The following is a 21,322-nucleotide window of genomic DNA, read 5'->3' as shown; positions in this document are numbered from 1 at the left end:
TACATGTGACTCAACACGGCAAAAGGGACTTTACAGATGTGATTAAGTTAAAGATGTTAACATTCAATGGCAAACATAAGAGGGGCTTCCCGGGTGGCCCTAGCAGTAAAGAACCCATTTGCAGGAGGTATAAGAGACGCGGGTTCAGTCCCTGGGTCAGGAAGATCTCCCGGTCCAGCATTGTTGCCTGGAGACTCCCATGGACAGAGGAGCCTAGCCAGCTACAGTCCACAGAATCACAGACTCATCACGACTGTAGCAACTTAGCACACACTCACTCATTATTATAAGAGGGTGCGGGAGGGTCAGAGTCAGAGAGTAGAAGATGCTTTGAAGATGGAGGAAGGGACCACAAGCCAGGGAATACAGGCGGGTCTGGAAGCTGTGAAGGCAGGGAACTCATTCTCCCCTAGAGCCTCCATAAAGAACACGGTCTTGACACTTTAATTTTAGCTCTGTGAGGCTGATTTTGGACTTCTGATATCCAGAACAATAAGGCAGTGAATGTGTGTGTTTTGTTTTTTCTTTTATTATTATTATTATTATTTTGGCTGCACCGCACTATTTGGAAGACCTTAGTTCCCCCACTCTTGGGCCATGGCAGTGCAAAGTGCTGAGTCCTAACTACTGGACCACCAGGAATTTCCCTGAATGTGTGTTGTTTTAAGCCCCTATATGTGTGGTATTTGGTTCCAACAGGAATAGGAAACTAATACACTCCCACCCTCAGCCTGTCATCCAACACTTGACTATTTCTGGGGTGAACGTTAACCCTAAGAAGGGTTCACGAAGAAGACTCCAGCCTCCGAGCATTCAGAACCACTCTGGCAATGCCTTCCAGCGTTTAGCATCAGTTGTGTACCAAGCTCCGTGCTAACAGGCCCAGAGAGGTTAAGTAACTCGCCCAGGACACACAGCCAGGCAGTGGCCTCATGGGGCCTGGAACCCCAGAGTCCCCTCACCTTTCCGGAGGAAGGCACCATGGCGCTGGTCCAGCAGGCTGTGGGGCAGCAGGGAGAAGTTGGACATGGTGTTGGCCTTCATGGCGTTGAAGGCCGAGTGTGCCACGACGGACTCCAGCGCCTCCTCGCCCAGCGGCCGGCCCAGGAACTGGCAGATGTGCCTTACGGAGCTACGGAGATCCTGGGGGGCAGGGGAGGCGTCAGCGGACGAGGGGACCCCAGGCCCGGAAGGGGCACCAGACCCAGAATCTGGATGCCTGAGTCCCCACCCAGACCTGGAATCTGGCGGGGGGCGGGGGGGGCGAGCAGAATTCTGCCTCTTTGCCTCAGTTTCCCCACCTCCAGGTGGAGGGGTTGGGCTGTGGCTTCTGGGGTTTCCCGCGGTGTGGGCTTTGGAGGGTTCTGTGGGGGGAAGGGAAGGATTGGGCTGGGTTGGAGGTCACAGCAAGAGGCAGGGATCAGTCCAGCATCTCTTGCAGAGTCAACTCTCCTTCAGATTCAAAATTGGTCTGTGCCCAACCCCGCCCCACTCCAGGTCCCAGGAGAGCCCCACCATTCACCCAGGGCCGAACTCCTGGCCGTGCCTCACCTCCCCTTCCTCCCTACCTGCTCCCCAGCTTGCCCCCGTCGGTCATCAGCCCCTGACCCTCCTGCTTCAGCTCTCTGCCACCTCCCCTCCTGTGTGTCCCCACAGCCCCTAGCCCTGGTCCGGCCTCATTCTCTCCCTGTGAACCCTCACCCCAGCCTCCACCCTGGCCTTTTCCCCAGCCTCCCTGCCTCCAGTTTCCCACACCCAGAGCTGACCCTGTTCCTCCCCTCCTCCCAGCCCTCCTGTGACTCCCCAGTGCCCCAATCCCCAGGCCTGGCTTTTTTTTTTTTTTTTAATATTTATTCATTTAGCTGTACCAGGTCTTAGTTGGGGCAAGTGGGATCTAGTTCCCTGACCAGGGATCGAACTCAGGCCCCCTGCATTGGGAGCATGGAGTCTTAGCCACTGGACCACCAGGGACATCCCCCTCCAGGTCTGGTTTTCAGGTCAGGCGTGGCCTGGTCTTTCATCTCCTTCCCCGCACGGTCCTCCCTGTGGGCTTTGGCATGGGGCTGTCACAAATGCCCTGCGCCACCCTTCTCTGCCTGGCAAACTTACCCCTCCAGATGCCACCCAGACATCACCTCCCTCATGACTGATGGTTCAAATCACTGTGGATTAAGCACCTACTGTATACCCATCTCTGGTCCAAAACTCTCACGTATATTTGTCCCAATCCTCCAAATAGCTTGGCAGAGAGGTGTCATTACCCCCCATTGGTAAATGGAGGCTCAGAGAGGGAAAGACACTTGTCTAGGGTCACACAGCCAACAAGGAGCTCAGATCTGAGTCCCCAAAGTTCATGACCCTCCCATCTATCTCCCTGCCTTCCCTGACACACAGCACCTGGCATAAGCAGCCTTGTGGTCAGCTCCACCGACCTCACAGCCCTGATTTTCCAGGTCATTCTTGGTTTCATAAGCTTTTATCCTCTTGAACCACTGATGTGTCCCAGAAATTCTAACATGTTGGCCGTTCCTCACACCCAGGGGCAGCCCAGAAGCTCTGTCAGGCTGTGTGGCCCAGTTTTTGGTTCAGAGAACAAAGCCGGATGGAAAAGACAGGGGAGGGGTGATGCCGAAGTCTTTTCTGGATCTTTCTATCAAAAGAGATTTACCAGAGTGGAAAATAAAATAAACCCATTGGATTCACAGTGAAGAGCTGTGTGCCTCGGGCAAGTTCTCAGCTCTCTTGAGGCTATACTACCTCAGTTTGCTCCTCTGTAAAATGGGGGCAATAATAATATTGGGGTCAGCCACTTAAATATATTCTGGACTTCCCTGGTGGCACAGTGGTTAAGAATCCGCCTGCCAGTGCAGAGGACATGGATTCGATCCCTGATCTGGGAAGATTCCACATGACTTGGAGCTACTACAGAGTCCACGTGCTGCAACCACTGAAGCTGGGGTTCCTAGAGCCTGTGCTCTGCAACAAGAGAAGCCCGTGCTCTGCAACGAAGCAGAGCCCCCACTCACCACCATTAGAGAAAGGTCACACACAGCAACAAGGGCCCGGAGCAACCAAAATAGAAAATAAAATAAAATACACCATTTCCTGCAACTTAAGAGGCTGAAACCTCTGCTGTTACGGTTTTATTAGCCAGATAGGCCCTTGCTCAGAACCTAATCACTCTTACCTTGCACACTACACTAACACTTTGCTGGCCCTTGTCAGATGGTTATAAGACGCCAATGCCAGGGATGCGGTTCTCACAGCAACCCTTGAGCCAGCATTTTCCACCCATTTTTAAAAAGATGAGACCTCTGAGGTTCTGAGAGATTTTAAAGAGGCTTTCAACAGCTTTTTGAACACCGACATCCAGGCTCTTTCTGCCGTACAGTGTCGACATAAACCAGGACACAAAAAATATATGAAACACACACACGGGATGAGAATGTGTCTGGGGCCATGGGTGAAGGAACATTGGAAATCTCTTAGGTTCCTAGCCTCTCAGAATAGAGCTCTGTTAAGAACATAGAACAGGGCACTTCCCTGGCCGTCCAGTGGTTAAGACTATGCTTCCAATGCAGGGGGTTTGTGTTCAATCCCTGATTAGGGAACTAAGAGCCCACATGCCTTGAGGTACCACAAAAATTTTTTTTTTAATTTAAAAAGGAACATGGAACAGTTGGACACCTTCACTGTGGATTTGGTCCAACTAGAAGCCCAGCATCCTCCTTGCAGCCAGGCAAAGCCATAGACATTCTTCATGGCCCCTTCTTCCAGGCAGCCTTCCCTGACTGCCCCAGCCAGAAGGCCTTTCTGTCCCAGGTGCCTGCCCCAGGGACATTCCACAGGGTCCAGCCAGGCTCTCTGCCTCCAAAGACCATTTTCTTCCACTGCTTCCCTCTGCCTTTCATGTCACAATCATCACAACCATCACTTTTTGAGGGTCAGGGTTCTGTAGCATCTCACTTAACCTATAACCTCCCTCGCTTACAGCCCACCTGTGGCTCCCACCTACTCAGAAAAAAGCCCAAGTATTCACTCGGGGCCCCCACCCCCTCTCTGCCCTATCCCACCCCACCTCCTCTCAGCTCTGGCCTCTTGGCTCTCTTTGGAACACTTCAAGCAGACTCTCACCTCAGGGCCTTTGCACTGGCATATTCCCTTTGCCTGAGACACATTTTCCCCAGGGAGCTCCTCCCTTCTGAAAATTGCGCCCATGTGCATTAGGGATGCTCTGCTCCCCGCTTGCCTTTTCTCCTTAGCTCTGTGCCTTCTGGGAAGCGGAGATGGTGGGTGGGCGGGCATGAGCCGGGGAGGAGTGAGGGGGGAGGAGTGAGGGGGGAGCGGGCTGAGGTGGGGGAGGGGACCACCTGCTGCATCTCCTCGTAAGTGATAAACAGGAAGTTCTCTTTGCCCTTCATCCGAATCCAGCCCTTAATGTGGTCGAACCAGGAGCCGAACTGCACTGCGAGCAGAGAGACAGGAGGGTGAGGGACGGGGAGCTGGGCCAGCCCCTCTGGGGCTCGGAGGAGCCCAGCCAACTCCCCATGGCCCCAGGCTTGGCCCCTCAGAGCTGGAGGCCTCCCTCCAAGCCCCCCACCACCTCCCCTACCCCACTTCCTTCTTGGCCCTTCTCCCATCTGGGCCTCCTCGGGGCTCACCAACCCCCCAACCTCATGCCGCCCCAGTCCTCACCTTCGCCTTTGAGGAAGTTCTCCAGGAACTGGTCGGGCGTGCCAGGGTCCTTCAACTGCCTGGCGATCTTGGAGTAGTGATAGAGCGAGACCACCACGTCCCGGGGGTTCCGGCCCATGTAGATCACCTGTGTGGGGGTGGGGGGAAGAGGCGAGACGGTGTCAGCCCCTGAGGTTTCCTGCCCTCCAGCCCTCTCTCTTCAGATCTCTGCAGCAGGACAGACTCAGGGTAGACTTCTGGAGGGACTTCCCAGCTAATGGGGGTTCAGATCAGTTTGCCTTGGTCCACAGCAGGGGAGGGCACCCTCTAGCCACACTCTGGGAAAAGAGAGGGACTGTTTCGATACCAGGTGGAGGGGCAGTTTGGCTTCAAGAAATAAAGAGTGAAGGAGACAGGCGCGTGGGGCGGGTGGTGGAGATCATGGTGAGGGGCGATGACCAAGAGAGAAAGGCAGCCACCCTGCTTCTGATTCCCACGGCCGAGGCCCCAGCCTCCACACGGCCCCAGAGGCTCTTTCTACACCCACACCTGACTGTGCCCTCCTTGGCCCTCCGCCCCAAGGCGGAGCCCCAGCCCCTGGGCCTGGCATTCAAGGTCCTGATGACCCGGTTCCAATCTGTTTGCCAGCTTGATGTTCTGCTTCTAGCTTTACTCCAGCCCCATCAGATATGTCCTCTCTCAAGACCAAGGTTAGCCATGCAGGTGGTCAGTCACACCTACGTGGCCAACCTCCAACAAAAACCTTGGATGGGCCAGCTGACCGTCAAGGGGAGAGCGTCTGTACGCCGATCGAGTCCAAGATGAATGCCAGAGGACTTGGATCTCAGCTAAAGGACCGTATTCCAGTTACTGAGCTGTCAGCAAGTGGACCTTTTGAAAGTCATGATCTTCTTCAAAAACATTTCTCTTGTGTGAAAAATGAACTTCTGCCCAGTCATCCTCTTGAATTATCAGAAAAAAATTACTGGCTCAGCCAAGATAAGATGAACTTCTCCACACTGAGAAACATCCAGGGTCTTTTTGCACCACTAAAACTGCAGATGGAATTCAAGGCAGTGCAGCAGCGTCTTCCATTTCTTCCAAGCTCAAACCTTTCACCGGATATTTTGAGGGGGAACGATGAGACTACTGGATTTGAAGATATTCTTAATGACCCATCACAAAATGAACTAATGGGAGAACCGCATTTCATGGTTGAGTATCAACTTGGCTTACTATAATGCTGTGTGCTGTTCATGGAAGTAGAAGGGCGCGTCTTGTTTATAGTTGTCTTTTTCTTATAATTTGATGTGCACAATATTAAAAGTACTAACACATGAGAATTGTCACCTAAATATCTGTGATCATTTGAAATTATTTGGGTCATTGCTTTATGTGATAATTGAGAGTACTCAAGGGAATTGGTTTTAAAACTTATTTATATGAAAGCAACAGCTTTCTAGGTCTTTAAAAAAATGTTACTAATTAATAGTATAAAACTCTGCACAGGTTCCAAATCAGCCTATTTCCTAGTTATTCCAGAAATTTAACTTTGAGTAGTTTTGAGCCTGCAACCTTTATAGTAGCATCTTTCAGAATAAACATCTATAATTGATTTCAGTGGCAACATTTCAAAGTAAGGACAGAACAAGACTATTAGATTTTACCTTGTTTCAGTATAGTCCATTAATATACATAAGAATAACACTGGCTTTGTTGATACTACTTAAGAATTATAGCTATATTCTTTGATTCTTTCAGGTTTTTTGATTTTGGTCTTATCTTTAAACTGAAAAACAACCAGGAGATGTCAGTTTTAAACTATAGTACTGCAGAGATTTATGTATCACAAGCTACTTAAATTTAAAAACATAGAACATTCATGGACACACACATGCTATCCATGAACAAATTGCATAATAGTCTGTTTAAAAATAAATCTTCCCTATGGTGGTTCGTTCTTACTAAAGTATTTTTTATGAACCTAGTTTACAGAAATTAAAGATTATCTGTTTCTCAGGAAAAAAAAAAAACCCTGGATGCCGAGGCTCGGGGCAGCGTCCCTGCTGGGTGACGTTCCATGCGTGTTGTCTCATGCCTTTGTCGGAGGACCGCGCGCTGTCCATACAGCTCCACTGGGACAGACCTCATCAAAGCTGGTGCCTGGTCTCTTGTGGATGCGCCCCCAGGCACCTCTTCCCTTCACCAACTTTAATTTCTATCCTTTCTCTGTGCTAAGTCGTTTCAGTCATGTCTGACTTTTTGCAACCCTATGGACTATAGCCTGCCAGGCTCCTCTGTCCATGGGGATTCTCCAGGCAACAATACTGGAGTGGGTTGCCATTTCCTCCTCCAGGGGATCATCCCAATCCAGGGATCGAACCTGTGTCTCTCGTGGCTCTGGCATTGCAGGCAGATTCTTTACCGCTGAGTCACCGGGGAAGCCCATCCTTTCACTGTAATAAGCTATAACTGTGATCATAACAGCTTTGCTGAGCTCTATGAGTCTTTACAGTGAATCACTGAGCCTGAAAGTGGTCTTGGGGACCCCTGGATTGCAATCCCCACCACTTCTCTGCCACACTCACTTCCTTCCCTGGTGATCCCAGCAGTCTCCTGGCTTTAATTCCTCTCTCTATCTCTATTTCTTTATCTTTGTCTGCCTCTGTCTCTCTGTTTCTCTCTGTCTCTATTTATGTACACACACATCTCGACAGGTTGCAAATAGATGTGCCCAGCACACATCACTCCTGTCAAGCCCAGCTTCATCTCTCTCACTGTCCACTGGCATCCTCCACTTGGGTCAGAGCAGAGCCCCCCTTCATCCCCTCAAACCTCTCCTCCCCTTCTCAGTTCATGGCAGCCCCATCCTCCCAGTTCCTTACTGGACGTGCCGTCACCCTTGACTCATGCTCCTCTCACACTCACATCCAACCCGCCAGCAAATCTTCCTGGTTCCAGTTTCAGAATACATTCCAAACCCAGCCCTTTTGTCTTCACCTCCACGGCCACCGCCCTGTTTGCCTCCACGGCCACCTTACACCTGGTCTGTCACCTTCCCCGGTGCTCGGCTTCTGCCCTTGCCCTGAGCATCTTTTCCCTGCCTTGTAGCCAGAGGGCACCCGGGAAAACCTAAGTTGGTCCCTGTTTCTCCTCTGCTCAGGGTCCTCCCCTAGCTCCTGTCCCCATCAGACACAAGCAAACTCCCCACCAACACCCGTGCGGCCCTTGCACATTGTGGCCCTTGTCAAATCCATGACCTCATCTCTACTCCGCTCCCCCTTGCTCACTTAGATCCAACCACACAGTCCTCCTGGCCGGACCTCAGGCCTGCCACACCCACCCCAGGGCCTTTGCACCTGCTCATGCCGCTGCCTGGAACATTCTTCCACCATTCCCGACACCCCCGTGGCTCCTCCCCTCACATCTCAAGTCTTTACTCAAATGACATCGTCTTGCTGAGGCCTCCTTTGACCCCTCCCCTATTTAGAATTGCAACCCTTACCTCTAACCCCAACCCCCGCCGTCTCCTCCTTCTTGATGTGAATTTATCATCTTGGATGTATTAACTATTTTCCTTATTTTTAAAAGGATGTTTATATAAATTTATTTGGGATGCAGGATCTTAGTCCCCCAACCAGAGATCAAACCCATGCCTCCTGCAATGGAAGCATAGACTCCTAACCACTGGACCACCAGGGAAGCCCCAGTATTTTCCTTATCTATTCCATCTGTTCTTGGCCTGCCCCCTTTAGAGTGTGGGCTCACAAGGCTGGTGTTCCTGCGCATGTATTTGCTGCTCTTCTAGATCAGGACCAGGCACATCGTAGCTGCTTAATCAATATATGCTAAGTTCACCAGAGAGTTATGCTCCACCCCCTCGACCCCCCGACACACACACCCCTCCCTCCTCCTGTACCTTGGCCTTGGAGTTGAAGAAGGCCTTGGCGAAGAGCTGGATGGGGAGGTGGGAGCTCATGAGGCGGGGGCTGGGCTGGTTGGGGAGGCTGAAGGCACCTATGATGGCTTCACACCAGGGCGACCGCTTCCAGATGGGCACTGAGTGGACCCAGGAGGGGTCCCCGTCCTTTAGGATTAAGCTCAGGATCTCAATCATCCAGTTGGTCCCTGTCGGGAAAAACTGGGCAAGTTAATCAGAGGTAGGGCTTCCCTGGTGGCTCAGACGGTAGAGAATCCACCTGCAATGCAGGAGACCCAGGTTCAATCCCTGGGTCGAGAAGATCCCCTGGGGGAGGAAATGGCAACCCACTCCAGTATTCTTGCCTGTAGAATTCCATGGACAGAGGAGCCTGGTGGGCTAGAGTCCAGGGGGTCGCAAAGTGTCGGACACGACTGAGCGACTAACACTTTCACTTCCCCCCTGCTGGCTGGATGCAGAGATGCCAGTGGAAACTGGGGCTCCTGGGGATGGCAGAGCCATAAAGCAGAAGAAGCGAGGATGCCAGAAGCTGCATGGATAACCCACCTTCCCTCCATCCATCCCGCACTGGTTGTGTGGGTCACTGGTTGTGCAGGAGGCAAATGCCCCCACCCCCACCTCCACCCCCAGGGTGGATTCATTCCCTATGGACCAAAACTCCAAGAAGAGAATAGCAGGACAGTTAAGGGAGGAGGCCGGGTCCTGTCCAGACCACATAGTTTTCATTCTTGAAATCAGGAGACCTGCCCAGCCACACTTGCTCAGAAAGGATCCTCGGAGTTCAAAGGGGAATGATGCCAAGAGATTTTCTACCCAGACCCCTTCCGGTAAAATTCATCTTGGCTAAGAGTTGCATGTGGACACATGGGAAGATCCTGAGATATACCAAATACAGACTGTGAACCAGGCAAATAAAAACGATTGGCCAAAGGAAACCCGCAAGATGCCCCATAAAAGTAATTCAAACTGCCACAAAGGTGCAACTCAGTGACTCTCCCCCTGAGTCTGCCCACGTACCTTTTCCTCTTAATAAATAACTTGATTTGCATCATGACTCTCCTTTTGGTGGAAATTCTTTCCTGCAAAGCCAGAGGACCAGGGCCCTTGTCATTGCCCACTGGTCTAGTGGCTGGGATCTGGTGCTCTCACCGCCTCGGCCCAGCCACTCTCTGGCTGGGAACCCAAGCCCGGCTCCAAGCCGTTGCAGGCTGAGGCCACCTGAGATCAGTTAGAATTTATAGGGATGAGCAATACATTTCTTTTCTTTTTTTTTCCCTTGCCTCACCGCATGGCTTGTGGGATCTTTGTTCCCTGACCAGGCATTGAGACCAGGACCCGGGCAATGAAGGCATAGAATCCTAACCACTGGGCTGTCAGGGAATTCCCGAGAAATAAATTTCTATTGGGGCAGCTTCATGAGATTCTGAAGCACTCCATTAATACACAGAGGAAGCTGGAACTGAATTCAGGTGGCTGGACTGAAAATCTCCGCACTTTTCACCGCCCCTTCTTGGGAATAAGCCCTTGATTTCTTTGGTGGTGGTTTAGTCACTTAGTCATGTCGGACTCTTGCAACCCCATGGACTGTAGCCCGCCAGGCTCCTCTGAACATGGGATTTCCCAGGTAAGAATACTGGAGTGGGTTGCCATTTCCTTCTTCAGGGGATCATCCTGATGCAGGGATTGAACCCAGGTCTCCTGCATTGCAGGCGGATTCTTAACCAACTTAGCCATAGCTCCACAAACATCACGCAGCAGGAAGAGGATCTCATTCATGACCCGGTTCACAAGTCTGGGTTCCATCAGACTGCCGGCAGGTCAGATGAGAAATAACAATAATATGAACGGTCACTTGGCCTTAGTATTACATTGTCCTGGATTCTAACAGCTACCCTGTGCGGGTTCCCAGGGTATTGTCTCTCAGCTCCAAACCCATTCCTGGTTCCCTGTTCCTGGACGTTGGAGCTGGAGAGTATGCTCAGATCTCGTTGGCCACCTGCCGCAATGTGACGCTTGGTCAGTAGAGGGCGCTGGAGGAACCCTGCAGAAGGATGTGGTTTCTCTTCCTGCTTCTCCTGAGCTTCTTCCAGAAGGCTTTTTTTTTTTTTTTTTATGTTTATTTATTCAGTTGAGCTGGGTCTTCCTTGTGGTGTGAGGGCTTCTCACTGAGATGGCTTCTCTTGTTGCAGAGCAGGGGCTCTAGGCACGTGGGCTTCAGTAGTTGTGGCCCGCAGGCTTAGTTGCTCCCTGGCAGGTGTGATCTTCCTGGACCAGGGATCGAACCCATGCCCCCTGCATTGGCAGGCGGATTCCTAACCACTGTACTACCAGGGAAGTCCCCCAGATGGCTCTCGTGATGGACAGAGGCCAGCAGCGCAATGCGCAGAAAGATGCAGCAATGTGTATAAAGTTTACACTGTGTATAAACACACAAGATGGGAAACCAGGAAATGCGAATCAATAAGGAACTAGTTAAACAAGTTAAACAAGGATTCTTGTACATCCAATGTTATCGAACTGTAAAAACAATCCAACTGTTAAAAACAAGAGCTTCCCCAGGAAGCTCTTTGCTTACGGTTCTAAGATGGGAGGATGTCAAAATACAGGGAAAAAGAAGGCAAAACCATAAAAAAAAAAAAAAATGAAGCAGAATGATGTGTATCATTTGTTAACTTTTGTGGGGAAAAAGTAACAAAAATATGTACATTTTTGCTTGCACATAAAATTCTGAAAAGATACACAGGGACTGTTGATGACTTGGGAGGAGAGAAATCTTCTGTACCTCTTTAATTTTGAACTATGAGCACATGACTTTCTGAGAGAAATTAAGATATTTTAAGCTTTAAAAAATATCTAGAATAACTAGACATCATATACAAACAAAGAACCTTGATCCATACCTCATACTATATGTAAAAATTATCTTAAAATGAATTTTAGACTTTAGTGTAAACTCTAAAACTGTAAAACTTCTAGAAGACAAAAAAGGCATCTTTATGACCTTGCTTTAGGAAAAGTTTCCTTAGCTATGACATCAAAAGTCTGATCCATTAAAGAACAAATTGACAACAGGAGCTCATCAAAATTTAAACTTTTGCTCTGAGAAGACACTGAAGAGAAAATGAAAAAACAAGCCACAGACTCGGAGAAAATGCCTGCAAAAATCGTATCTGATAAAGGATGTATACTCAGATTACATAAAGAGCTCTCAAAACTCAATAGTTAGAAAAGCAACCAACCAATTAAAAAGAGTAAAAAAAAAAAATCTGAGCAGACACATTGCTGAAAAAGGTATATAATGGTGGACTTCCTGGATGGTCCAGTGGTTAAGAACCCACATGCCAATGCAGGGGACACAAGTTCGATCCCTGGTCTGGGAAGGTCCCACGTGCCTCAGAGCAGCTAAGCCCGCTCACCACTATTACTCAGCCCTGGTTCCACAACTAATGAAGCCTGCGTGCTCTAGGGCCACGAGCCAAAGTTTCTCAGCTTGTATGTCATGACTACTGAAGCCTGAGCGCCCTAGAACCCACCTGCCATAACTACTGAGCTAAGTGCCGGAGCTACCGAAGCCCACGCACCTGGAGCCTGTGCTCTGCAACAAGAGGAGCCACTGCAATGAGAAGCCCAAGCACCACAACGAAGAGTAGCCTTCACTTGCTGCAACTAGAGAAAGCCTGGACAAAAAGCAAGGAAGACCCAGTGCTGGAAAAAAAAAAAAAGATATATGATGGCTTGTAAGCCTCTGGAAAAATGCTCAGCTTCATTAGCCAGCAGAGACATGCAAATACAAGCCACAGTGAAATACTAGAGCACATCTGTTAGAATGATTTTGCAGGGACTTCCCTGGTGGTCCAGAGGTTAAGACTCCCTGCTTCCACTGCAGGTAGCATGGGGTCTGTCCCTGGTTGGGGAACTAAGATCCCACATTCCCTGTGGTGTGACCAAAAAAAAAAAAAAAAGAGAATGGCTTTAAAAAAAAACCCTGACAATACCAAGTGTTGACAAGGAAGCAGAGCATCTGGAGCCCACCGATCTTGCGGGTGAGAATGCAAGAGGGTAAACCAGGTTACCCAAACGTACAAGATGGTTTCCACTTTGGAACCAGTTTGGCAGTTTCTCAAGTTAAGCATGTGTACTTCCATAAACTCAACAATTCCACCGCTAAGTATTTACCCAAGATAAGTGGAGAAGTGTTTCCATGCAGAGACCTGTATGAAATGGATTATGGCAGTTGTATTCGTCATACTCAACCCAACCTGGAAACAACCCAAGTGTCCTTCAGCGGATGAATGTATAAAACCACCATGGTCTGTCCATTTTCTGGAGTACTCCCCAGCAATAAAAAATACAAAAACTGGATGAATCTAAAATGCATTACTGGGGGGAGGTGTAGGAAGGAGAGGGTGGGACAAACAGAGAGAGTAGCATGGAAACATATGCACTAACATACGTAAAACAGAGCCAGTGGGATTTGCTGTCTGATTCAGGGAACTCAACCTGGGGCTCTGTGACCACCTAGAGGGGTGGGATGGGGTGGGAGGTGGGAGAGAGACTCAAGAGGGATGGGACATACACATACCTATGTCTGATCCATGTTGATGTATGGCAGAAGCCAACACAATATTGTAATTATCCTTCCATTAAAAATAAATTAAGAAAAAAATAAAATACATTACTCAGTGAAAGACGTCAGTCTCAAAAGTTGCATAGAGTATGACTTCATGTATGTGACATTTGGGGAAAGGCAAAACTATAGGGGCAGCAAACGGATGACTGGTTGCTGAGGAATGGGGTGAGGAAAGAGCTGACCACAAAAGGGTGTGAAAGGATTTTTGAGGGCAGCGAAGGCATCGAGTCCTAACCACTCAGGGCGCCAGGAAAGTCCCTGAACTAGTCTACATCTCAATTGTAGTCTTTCCTGTGATTGTCTATCAAAATTCATAGAACTCCAAGAGAAATGAAAACACGTCCATAGACAGATTTGTATATCAGTGTTCCTACAAGCGTTATTAAGAGTCAAAGAGTGAAAACAACCCAACTGACTATATCAACTGATAAATGAATGAGCAGAACATAGTATACCCAATAGTGTACTCCTTCAGAAAAGAATCCACCAGCAGTGCAGAAGACGCGGGTTCGATCCCTGGGTTGGGAAGATCGCTGGGGAAGGAAATGGCAACACATTCCAGCATCCTTGCCTGGAGAACCCCATGGACAGGGAAAGCTGGCGGGCTACAGTCCATAGTGTTGCTAAGAGTCAACTAAGTGACTGAGCATGCAGGTAGCACACTCATATCACGAAATATTATTCTGCTACAAAGAGGAATGAAGCACTGACAACGATGTGTGTCAGCCTCAGAAACATGCTGGAACTTCCCCAGTGACTCAGCGGTAAAGAGTCTGCCAATGCAGGAGACGTAGGTTCGATACCTAGTCCGGGAAGATCCCACGTGCTTTAGCAACTAAGCCCAAAGTGCATCACAACTACTGAGCCTGGGCACTAGAGCCTGCAAACCACAACTCCTGAGCCCATGTGCTGCAGCGACGGAAGCCTGTGAAACCCAGAACCCCGGCTCCACAGCAAGAGAGGCCACCGTAATGAGAAGCCCGGGCACTGCAACAGGAGAAAGCCCATGCACCCATGAAGACTCAGCATAGCCAAAAATAAATAATAAATAAATAAAATTATTTTTAAAAAGTAGGCTAAAAGCCAGACACAAAAGACCAGCTATTGTACTATTCTATTTACACGAAATGTCCAGAATGGGCAAAATCATAGAGTAAGAAAGCAGAATAATGGTGCCTAAGCCTTGGGGGTGAGGGTGTGGGGCTTGGGAGGTGATGGCTAATGGGTACAGGGTTTCTTGTTGAAAGTGAAGTGAATGTGTGAATCCCTCAATCATGTCTGACTCTTTGCAACCCCATGGACTGTGGCCTGCCAGGCTCCGCTGCCCATGAAATTCTCCAGGCAAGAATACTGGAGTGGGTAGCCATTCTCTTCTTCAGGGGATCTTCCTGACCCAGTGATTGAACTCCGGTCTCCTGCATCACAGGTGGATTCTTGACTATCTGAGCCACCAGGGAAGCCCTGTAAGTAATGGAAATGTTCTAAAACTGACTACAGTGATGGTTTGCACAACTCTGTGAATATACTGCAACCATAGAACTGTGTACACTTTCCAACGGGTGAATTTGGAAGTATACAAAGTGTATGGTACGTGAATTATTCTTTTAAGCGTTACCCAAAAAATCCTCATAGAACTCTATGTTGAAAAGGGTGAGTATAATATTTTTGAAATTCTTCAAAAATATTTTGAAAAAAAAAATCTTTGTTCAGAGCTGTGTCTCTGCACATGGCAGACAATTCATTTCAGTAACCAAATGGAGAAAATGAAGATCTTTCCTTCCTCCCTCTCTTCCTCCCTTCCTTTCACAAATATTTATTGAAGGTGTTTCAGACACCGTTTTATTTTTTATTTTTTCATTTTTTCAGACACCGTTTTAAAACAACACAGTCATGATCAAGACAAACCAAAATATCAACCCTCGTGGAGCCAGGTTCTAGTGAGGAAGACGGTGACTAAATCAACCATTGAAAATATACTACAGCGGCTGGCAGGGAAGAAAAGTATGAGGAGAGGTCAAGGATGGAGAAGCTGTTTTAGCCAGGAAGGTCTCTAAGAGCCCGCCTAGGGGCCGGGAGGGAGCGAGGCGCCCAGGGATCCGGGGAAGGGTGCCCCCTGGCGGAGGGACCGGCCATTGCAAAGTCTTGGCTCTGAACAGACCAAACGGGTCCCCGACCCCACCGCCCCTCCCGCCTTCTTCTCCCCGTTGTCCTCGGTGTGACCCTCTCACCCTCGGCCCCACACTCACCCAGCACTCTCCTTAGTGCCCCCCGTCCCGGCCCGGCCCGGCAGGTACCTGACTTGGGGTAGGTGACGATGAAGATGTCATCGTCCTGTACTTCGGCGTTCTCTACCATGCTGATGCTCTCAGGTGAGTAGAGGCCCACGGGGAAGAGGATGCCTTTGTACCTGAAGTATTCGCCTGACAAATTCTGGCTGTAGGAAGGTAGGGGAGACAGCGTGAGGACTGGAAACGAGGCAAGGACAGAGGTCACCCTGGGAGAGCCGGCCTTTTTTAACTTAATTTTTTATTTTTTTTGGCCGTGCCGCGTCATGCAGGATCTCAGTTTCTCGACCAGCGATAGAACCCACGCCTCCCAGCGGAAGCACGAAGTCTTAACCACTGGACCGCCAGGGAAGACCCAAGGGACCTGCGTTGGAGTGTCCTTCGAGGTCCCAGGAGTCTGCCCAGGGGTCCAGCTTTACAGCGGAAGCTTCCAGAACGGATGGTGACAGAAAGTGGAGGGGTGATCTTGGGCAGAGGACAGAGGGCGACCAAGGACATGGGCGAGGGGCACCCCGTTCATTAGCAGGACTTTCTCTGCACCTCGTTTCCTCATCTGCAAAGTAAGGCTGATTTACTAACATCCGGTAAGAATTCTGGGCTTCCCTGATGGCTCAGAGGGTAAAGAATCTGCCTGCAATGCAGGAGACCCGGGTTTGATCACTGAGTCAGGAAGATCCCCTGAAGAAAAGGGCAACCCACCCCAGTATTCTTGCCTGGAGAATTCCATGGACAGAGGAAGTTGGCGGGCTACAGTCCATGGGGTCCCAAAGAGTCAGACACAACTGAGTGACTAACATGCTTACTTCACTTCATAACATTCATATGAAATGACAGTGGTTAGTATCCCCATTTTCTGGATGAAGACATCGAGGCCCAGAGAGGTCAAGTGACTTGCCCAAAGTCACACCGCTGGCGGCACACACAGCACTTCACCTCTGCAAAGTGGGACTGAGCGCGTTCCTTACATATAGTCTTCCTCCCAACCCTCAAGGAAGATGCTCAGTCACCACCTCCATTTTATAAACACAGGCCAGAGGAGTCAGGTGCCCTGCCCATTCCTGCACGGCCACTGGGACACAGAGCCGACCTGCGAAACCCATATGCGGAATCAGCCAGGAAGCGGGAACAGTCTTAAACTTCAAGCCCCTGGCTGAAGCCACTGTCCCCAAAACGCTGCAGTGTGTTCACACAGCCATACATGGACATACAATTTCCAAAAGTGAGACTCTTTGAGAGCCGTCTGTTTAATTCCGTGACTCTTTGCTATGGCAGCCTCCCCTGGGGTCTCCTGTCTGTGGTGTGGGAGAGGGATAGGTAACTGGGGGACCCGACTAAGGTGAAACTGAGCTGGGGATAGATTTCACTGGACTTCTGTGGGATATTTACAAGGTTGGCTGGCACGTCTGTGTATGGTTAACGGGGATGGCGAGCTCGTTGGGTGCAGGAATTGCTTCTGGGAGCACTGGTTGGGCATAAAGACAAGAAGGCTAGGGACATGGAAGTCGGATCATGATATCACATGTCCAAGGGAGCTTGGCATCAGAAGTATGGAGTAGGGGAGGAGACTCAGGTTTTTGTTTTTTACTTTTTGGTATAGGCTTCCCTGATGGCTCAGACAGTAAAGAATCTGCCTGCAACGCAGGAGTCCTCGGTTTGATCCTTAGGTTGGGAAGAACCCCTGGAGAAGAGGATGGCAACCTGTTCTTGACAGGAGAATTCCATGGACAGAGGAGCCTGGTGGGCTACAGTTCATGGGGTCACAAAGATTCAGACACAACTGAGCAACTAACACTTTCACTTTCTTCACGAGGCATATGGGATCTTAGTTTCCTGACCAGGCCTGGAACCTGTGCCTCTTTGCAGTGGAAGCATGGGATTTTAACCACTGGACTGCCAGGCAAGTCCCTAAAATAATGGCTTTTAATAAAAAGGAGGTGAGGTGGGTATTGGACCCAGTGAGGTTGAAACCCCAGCTGACTTACACAGGCCTTTTCTGTTAGTTCTTCCTCATCTGCCCAGTTGACAGATGAGAAAACTGAGGCCCACTGAAGGCTGCAGCTTGCCCAGGGATCTCCCAGTGGCCTTCCTGAAGGCCTCCACCAGCTTCCAAGATCTGAGGGATGGGGAATTTCTCCAGGGCTCGGAATCAGGCTCAGGCTTGCAGGAGAAAGACAAAAGCTAGAGTATTGTTTCCTCAACGTGGGGTCCCAGGAGGGTTCTGGGAGCCGAGGTAAAGCTTGGCCCAGACAGCCAGGGGTGCCAAAGGGCAGCGTCCCAAGGGGCGGGGAACTCAGAGGAGGCTATGGAGGAAGTTGGCAGGTGGGCTATGGTCTACTTGCCAAGGCCCCTTTTGTCCCTGGTGAGGGGACTGGGAAGGAAGGGCTGGTTACCTTAGAGGGGTGGTGACAGGGGCTTTGCAAGCCCTGCTTCTTAGTATCCAAAGTGGGACAAGTGTGAATAAGAGCGTGGTTCTGAGGGACTTCCCTGGTGGTCCAGTGGCTAAGACTCCAAGTTTACAATGCTGGGGGCCTGGTTTCAATCCCCGGTCAGGGAACTAGATCCCATATACCTTACTCAACTAAAGAGTTCTCAAGTCACAACTATAGATTCCACATGCTACAATGAAGATCGAAGATCCTTCATACCACAGCTAAGACCCGATGCAGCCAAAATAAAGAAATATTTAAGAACAAATATTTTTTTAAAGTGTGGTTCTGAAGCTGGGCATCTCAGGTTCAGAGTCGAGCTTTGGCACTCTCTAGCCGAGGTAAGGCCCAGTGCTTAATCTCTCTGTGCCTTGGTTTCCTCAACTGTAAAATGGGGATAGAAGAAGTCACATGGTGTCTTGGTTAACAGCATAAACCCTGGAGCCAGAATCCATGAGTTTGAATTCTTCCTCCCTCCAGCTGTGTGGCTGTGGGTAACTTACTTGACCTCTCTCTGATTCAGTTCTTTCATCCATAAAATGGGGATAATAAGTAAACATTACCTCATAGGATGGTTGTGAGCATGTAAAAAGTGCTTAGAACTGAGCCTGGCATAGGAGTATGAATTTTATAAATGTTTCTTAATTTTTAGTGGGAGGATTTAATGCACCACTTGACTTGCAGTCGAGTCAAGATAGAATCTGACTCTTCTGCATTCAATAAATCTGGACTAAAATTATTGTTGTTATTATACCCAGTAATAGAGGCAACACCAGAAGTTGTGTGAGCCCAGAGGAGAGGTTACTTGGCACAACCTTTGGCACACAGTAGGCCCTCAGCACGTTGTAATTAACTTTATTGTTCAGTGATGTCAGAGGTTGAGCACAGGGGTAGGAATTAGTGATGTCACTAGTTGTCAGGCGGATTTAACCCAGTAGGTGGGACTGTGAGGTCATCAGTCACTAGGCAGATTAGCTGCTAAGTGCCTGGGTCTTGGCTCCCGTGGGTCCCCTGTGTTCTCTCTGGGCCCTGGGCAGCAGATCTCACCTCTCTGAGCCTCAGTTTCCTCGTCTGACACGTGAAGATAACAGTAATCTCAACCTCAGGGTTTTAATCCTACCTAAAGATTAAAAGGGATAATATATGTTAAGTCCCTGACTCCTGACTGATGCTCAAGACACTGAAGCTCCCTTTAGCGTTCAGTTCTATTTTAGACTTTGATCTCATCAACAGCTCCGTAAGGAAGAAATGTCCTCCCCCAGCTTATGGAAGAGGAAAATGGAGTTGTCAACGAGGAAAAGATCCTGTGCCCTTCAGGACTCCCTGAAATAGTCACTGAATGCATACATGCATAAATATGAGGGTGTCCCACCATCCCCTGGGCTTCCCTTGTGGCTCAGCTGGTAGAGAATCCGCCTGCAATGTGGGAGACCTGGGTTCAATCCCTGGGTTGGGAAGATCCCTGGAGAAGGGAAAGCCTACCCACTCCAGTATTCTGGCCTGGAGAATTCCATGGGCTGTATAGTCCATGGGGTCATAAAGAATCAGACACGACTGAGCGACTTTCACTCAAACCATCCCCTTCAGCACAATCTTCAAATTGGGGGACTAAGCCCCACCCCAGGAAGCCAGGGAGGAATCCACAGTGCTAGTACATTGTTGGTGCCTAACCAGTATTTGACTGACTGAATGAATGAATGTGTGAATGAATGCAGATGAATGAATGTATGAAGGAATGACTATGTGATGAATACATGAATGAATGAATGCGTGAACGTGTGAGTGAATGAAGGGGGTCACCTGGAAAAAAAGTTAAGGAAAGTTAAAGAGCACTTGTTACATCCGTTCATGTTCCTCCAGGGTTCTCGTTCCCCAGCATTTTTAGATTCCCCCGGGGAGACGTCAGAAACTCCCAAAGCCCGGCCTCATTCCAGGTTAACAGTGTCCAAACCTAACCGCTGCGCCCTTTGAGCCCAGAACAACCAGCTACTCAATAAATGACTGAGCATCAATGTTCAATAAACAATTGAGGCGTGATGGGGGCGAGCTGGGACCTCCCCGTATGTCACGAGGCTACAGGTGAGAAAATGGAGGTTGAGGGAGAGGGAACCATGTGACCAAGGCCACTTAGCAAGCACCAAACAGAGCTGAGATGTGACCTTGAGCCCCGCAGACAGTTCCGTTCCGGATCCCAACGCACCAAGCACTATTCCAGCCTCTGGCCTCTGTATCTGCGTTCCTCCCGCCAGGAATGCTGTCTCCCTGCCGGTCCCTGCACTTGAGCATGGTGGCCAGGCTGGGGTTGGGGGAGTGGAGGGCCGGGGATCTGGAGTCCTGCTTGGCTGAATCTTACTGTGTGTCCCAGACGGGTGCTGTGCGCCCCATCTTCTCTCCCCACCTGGTAGATTAAATCTGGCCCCGGGGTGACCTTGCCTCTCCCTGGGTTCTGAGCCCAGTTGGTTTCCAGGTCAGCTCCAGGGCCTGGTGGCAAGCAGTGATCGCTCGGCTGGAGCCAAGGAATGAAGATGACAACTGGGCTGGGGGCAGAGGCCTGCAGCAGGAGGCACAGCAGACAGCTCACGTGATGGGCAGTGGGCCAAGGTCGTAATTAGCCTCCTCAAAGGGGCCTGGCCTGGGACTTCCCTGGGGGTCCGGTGGCTAAGACTCCACACTCCCAACGCAGGGGGCCCCAGGTTCGATCCCTGATCAGGGAACTAGATCCCACATGCCACAACAAAGACCCAGCACAGTCAAATAAATTAAATAAAATAAATAAAAGCTTAAAAAAAAAAAAATAAAAGGCCTGGCCTGCCCTGCTAGGGAGACCCCAGGACACAAGACTACGAATGGCCCGACCTGGTGACCCTCCTTCCTGCCACCCCCAACCTCCCAGCCCCTCAGGCCCTGGCTCTTCCTCTCAGCCCCCACAACCCCGGGCCAGCTCAGCTCTCCTCCTTACCCTCTGGATCCTCAGCCCAGCCTCCTCCCCAGTCTCTCGGCCTGCAGTCTCTCATTCCTGTTCATCTCCGATTGGCACAGAGCTCAAGGCCCTACACAGCCTGGTGGAGGGGAAGCGTATCAGAACTTGGATGCCATCCATCAATATTTTTGTTGCAGGGACTTCCCTGGTGGTCCAGTGGCTAAGACTGTGCTCCCAATGCAGGGGGCCCGGGTTTGACCCTTGGTCAGGGAACTAGATCCCACATGCCGCAACTAAGACCTGGGTGCAGCCAAATAAGTAAATATGCGTTGAAGAAATAAAAATAGCACTCCTAGTGCTCCCTGATCTGACACTCCTCACTTCATTATGAGCCTTAATTCGTTTATCCCCTCAACAACCCTAGGAGGCCACCTGACATTGCTATCC

General features: G+C 49.8%; 2 protein-coding genes across 2 annotated transcripts in view; one reads left to right on the top strand and one right to left on the bottom strand.

The window, feature by feature from the left end:
- SULT2B1 (sulfotransferase family 2B member 1) overlaps positions 1–21,322 on the bottom strand; it is a 36,886-nt gene that overhangs the window by 1,201 nt on the left and 14,363 nt on the right. The window contains exons 2-6 of the mRNA XM_043437886.1: positions 15,539–15,678; positions 8,594–8,802; positions 4,696–4,822; positions 4,371–4,465; positions 963–1,143 (exon numbers count right to left, since the gene is read on the bottom strand). Coding sequence (XP_043293821.1) covers positions 963–1,143; positions 4,371–4,465; positions 4,696–4,822; positions 8,594–8,802; positions 15,539–15,678 — 752 coding nt within the window. The remainder of the gene's footprint in view (positions 1–962; positions 1,144–4,370; positions 4,466–4,695; positions 4,823–8,593; positions 8,803–15,538; positions 15,679–21,322) is intronic.
- LOC122421680 (proteasome maturation protein-like) lies at positions 5,477–6,117 on the top strand. Its single transcript, XM_043437887.1, has one exon. It carries the CDS (start codon positions 5,496–5,498, stop codon positions 5,913–5,915), a length of 420 nt encoding a protein of 139 aa, XP_043293822.1. The 5' UTR covers positions 5,477–5,495; the 3' UTR covers positions 5,916–6,117.

This window comes from Cervus canadensis, chromosome 18, assembly GCF_019320065.1.
Source record: "Cervus canadensis isolate Bull #8, Minnesota chromosome 18, ASM1932006v1, whole genome shotgun sequence".
NCBI classification, from domain to species: Eukaryota; Metazoa; Chordata; class Mammalia; order Artiodactyla; family Cervidae; genus Cervus; species Cervus canadensis.
The sequence above is the reverse complement of the archived record's forward strand: the minus strand, read 5'-3'. Positions and strand labels throughout refer to the sequence as shown.

Bases quoted from the DNA above. Each gene is read 5' to 3' on its own strand.
- LOC122421680 (XM_043437887.1), top strand. From the start codon at position 5,496: ATGAATGCCAGAGGACTTGGATCTCAGCTAAAGGACCGTATTCCAGTT.